This window comes from Vidua chalybeata, chromosome 28 (genome assembly GCF_026979565.1).
Source record: "Vidua chalybeata isolate OUT-0048 chromosome 28, bVidCha1 merged haplotype, whole genome shotgun sequence".
NCBI classification, from domain to species: Eukaryota; Metazoa; Chordata; class Aves; order Passeriformes; family Viduidae; genus Vidua; species Vidua chalybeata.
In genome coordinates, this window is record NC_071557.1 from 1,920,129 (window position 1) to 1,923,060 (window position 2,932).

Below are 2,932 nucleotides of genomic sequence, written 5' to 3' on the forward strand. Positions count from 1 at the left end.
GGCTCTTTCTCCTCAGGAGAGCAGGGGTGGCACTGGATCTGTCACACAGGGCAGGGTGGCACTGATCTGTCACCTCAGTAAGTCACAGCACAGGTGGCAGTGGCAGCTCATAGTGGCACATCCCAAGCCAGGAGGCTTCCAGGAAATCCTTCTTTGAGATACAAATCAGCTCCTCCTCCTCGGGAGCTCCAAAATATAAAATTTTAGAGTTAAGATTGGCAAAGACCTTCTTGCCATCAAGGTCACCCCCACGCTGTGTCCCTAACTGCCCCATCCACACCTGACTGGAAAATGATCTTGACTTTCTGGTTGATGTTTCCAGTTATCCCTGAGGTGAAAGCTGATGTGGAATGAACTGGAAATTAAGGAAATCGTGATGAACTTGAAAGAGAAGCAACTTTACTGAAAGTAAAATCCATTTATTAAAGACACTTATCCAGGTGGTGTTCGGCATCCTCACTGGTTCTGCAGGTAACCTGTGCTGGAAAAAAGATCTGAGGCTTCTTTGTGTCAGACTTTCAAAAAGAAAAAACCTCCAGGTTTGTACAGGATTTTTAGATGTGTTCTTTCCCTTTTTTTCCTGGAGAAGGAGTTCTGCAGTGGACATTAAATGCCAGTTTTACACCAAGCTCAGGGCAGGGAGGAGTGATTGGTTTGGGGTCATCTCTGAGCTATGACTCAGCTCCTGGGCATGAAAATCAGGCATCTTTTATGCAGAAATCACAATAAATTTCTGTGCTCGTTTGCATTGAGGACCCTCCAATCTGACTGGAATGATTATTTCCCCCCTTGAACCCTCTCACTGAATTCCCAGTGATTCACACATTCCCCAGCTCCGAGGGGCAGAGCCAGATCCCACCTGAGCCAAATCCAGAGGGAAGAGCAGCCGGGGTTGTGAGCAGGGAGAGGCTGCAGGAGCAGAGGGAGCTCAGACCCCTCTCGCTCCCGGCAGCAAATCCCAGCCTGGCCACGGAAGGGATCTGGGAATTCTGCAGGAGCACCTGCAGGTGAAGAGGAGAGAGAAGAGGGAGGAAGATTTGCAGCAAAGCCTCCCCAGCCCCGGAGGTGAGTTCTGGCTCCCGGGAGCAGCAGAGGAAGGGAGGGAAAATCCAAACTCCAAAAATCCTGTCAGCAGAGACCTGGAAAGGACTGAGAGCTTCCAGCACTTTTCCTGTGCTGGCAGCGGGACTGGATTGCAGCTGGGGCTTCGGAGATGCTGTGGGAGCAGGGAGAAGGGAAAGTGGGCTCTGGATGCTGATGGGCACTTGAGCAGCTGAGAAACCGCGGCAGGACGGGATAAACGGGGAAGCCATGGATGGGTTTTACCCCTCGGCAGGAGGAGCTGGGCAGGACGTGCTCAGTGCCAGCAGCTGGGCAGGACAAAGCCACTCGCCGCTGTCCCTGCGGGTGGTGACAGCCGCCTGCCTGTCCCTCCTCATCCTCTCCACGCTGCTGGGGAACGCCCTGGTGTGCGTGGCCGTGCTCAGGTTCCCACACCTGCGTTCCAAGGTCACCAATCTCTTCGTGGTCTCCTTGGCCGTGTCCGACCTGCTGGTGGCCGTCCTGGTGATGCCCTGGAGAGCTGCCAGCGACCTGCTGGGCTTCTGGCCCTTCGGGGCTTTCTGTGACCTCTGGGTGGCTTTTGACATCATGTGCTGCACGGCCTCCATCCTCCACCTGTGCCTCATCAGCGTCGAGCGCTACTGGGCCATCGCCAGCCCCTTCCGCTACCAGAGGAGGGTGACACAGCGCCTGGCCTTCCTCACCATCGGCGTGGCTTGGCTGCTGTCCCTCCTCATCTCCTTCATCCCCGTGCAGCTGCAGTGGCACAAGGAGCGGGAGCTGCCCGGCCGAGAGCAGCTGGGGTTTAACGGCTCTGCGGAGGAGGGGAGCTGTGATTCCAGCCTCAGCAGGCCCTACGCCATCTCCTCGTCCCTCATCAGCTTCTACATCCCCGTTGCCATCATGCTGGGCACCTACGGCCGCCTCTTCCGCGTCGCCCGGCGCCAGCTCCGCGGGATCTCCTCCCTGGAGAGACCGGCGGGGCACGCCCGGAGCTGCCCGGGCAGCAGCGACTGCCCTCGGGAAACCTCCCTGAAAAACTCCCTCAAGAAGGAGACCAAGGTGCTCCAGACGCTCTCCATCATCATGGGCGTCTTCGTGTGCTGCTGGCTGCCCTTCTTCGTGCTCAACTGCCTGGTGCCCTTCTGTGACCCTGAGCGGGGCGACCCGGGAGCGCTGCCGTGCGTCAGCGGGGCCGTGCTCAGCACCTTCACCTGGCTGGGCTGGGCCAACTCCGCCCTCAACCCCATCATCTACGCCTTCAACGCCGAATTCCGCCGGGCTTTCTCCTCCCTGCTGGGCTGGGGCTGCCTCTGCCGCGGCAGCGCCGTGGAGACGGTGACCTTCAGCAACGAGCTGGTGTCTTTCCACCCCGACACCACCGACCACAGGGCTCTGCAGACCCCCAGCCCCCCCCAGCTGCTGCCCCACGCTGTGCCGCAGGTGGAAAACCCCGAGGTGGCCTTGGGGAAGGTTTCTCCGGGCTCCTCCCCGCCTCAGGACCCCCTTCCTGAGTGTGGAACCCCCGTCCGGCTGGGGAGGATTCCCCCCCTCGCCAGCAGCGCCTTCCATTGAGCCTGGCTGGGAAAAGAGTGGTGGGAAGGTCTCCAGCAGAGGGGAGCTGGGACATTCCGGCCACCCCCGTTCTCTGAGGAGCTGAGGGTACTCAGGGTGGAATACCAGAGTGGTTTTCCAGGTGTTTCTGTAACTGAATTTTGGCCCCAGCCCAGGAGGGCAGCCGGGATTTGTATTGCTGCTTTCTCCAGTTCACCCATGGGGAGCAAACCTCACTTTCTGCAAAAGATGGAAATGGAAGGGCTGGAATTCCTCTTTCCTGGAGACTTCAGCTGAGAGAGCAGAGATGGTTGGA

General features: G+C 58.4%; 1 protein-coding gene across 1 annotated transcript; it reads left to right on the plus strand.

The window, feature by feature from the left end:
* Nucleotides 1–1,311: 1,311 nt before the first annotated feature.
* LOC128800998 (D(1) dopamine receptor-like) lies at nt 1,312–2,637 on the plus strand. The gene has a single exon (XM_053966576.1). The coding sequence runs from the start codon at nt 1,312–1,314 to the stop codon at nt 2,635–2,637; it is 1,326 nt and encodes a 441-aa protein (XP_053822551.1).
* Nucleotides 2,638–2,932: the final 295 nt, after the last annotated feature.

Coding starts and splice junctions, on each gene's coding strand:
- LOC128800998 (XM_053966576.1), top strand. CDS start 1,312: ATGGATGGGTTTTACCCCTCGGCAGGAGGAGCTGGGCAGGACGTGCTC.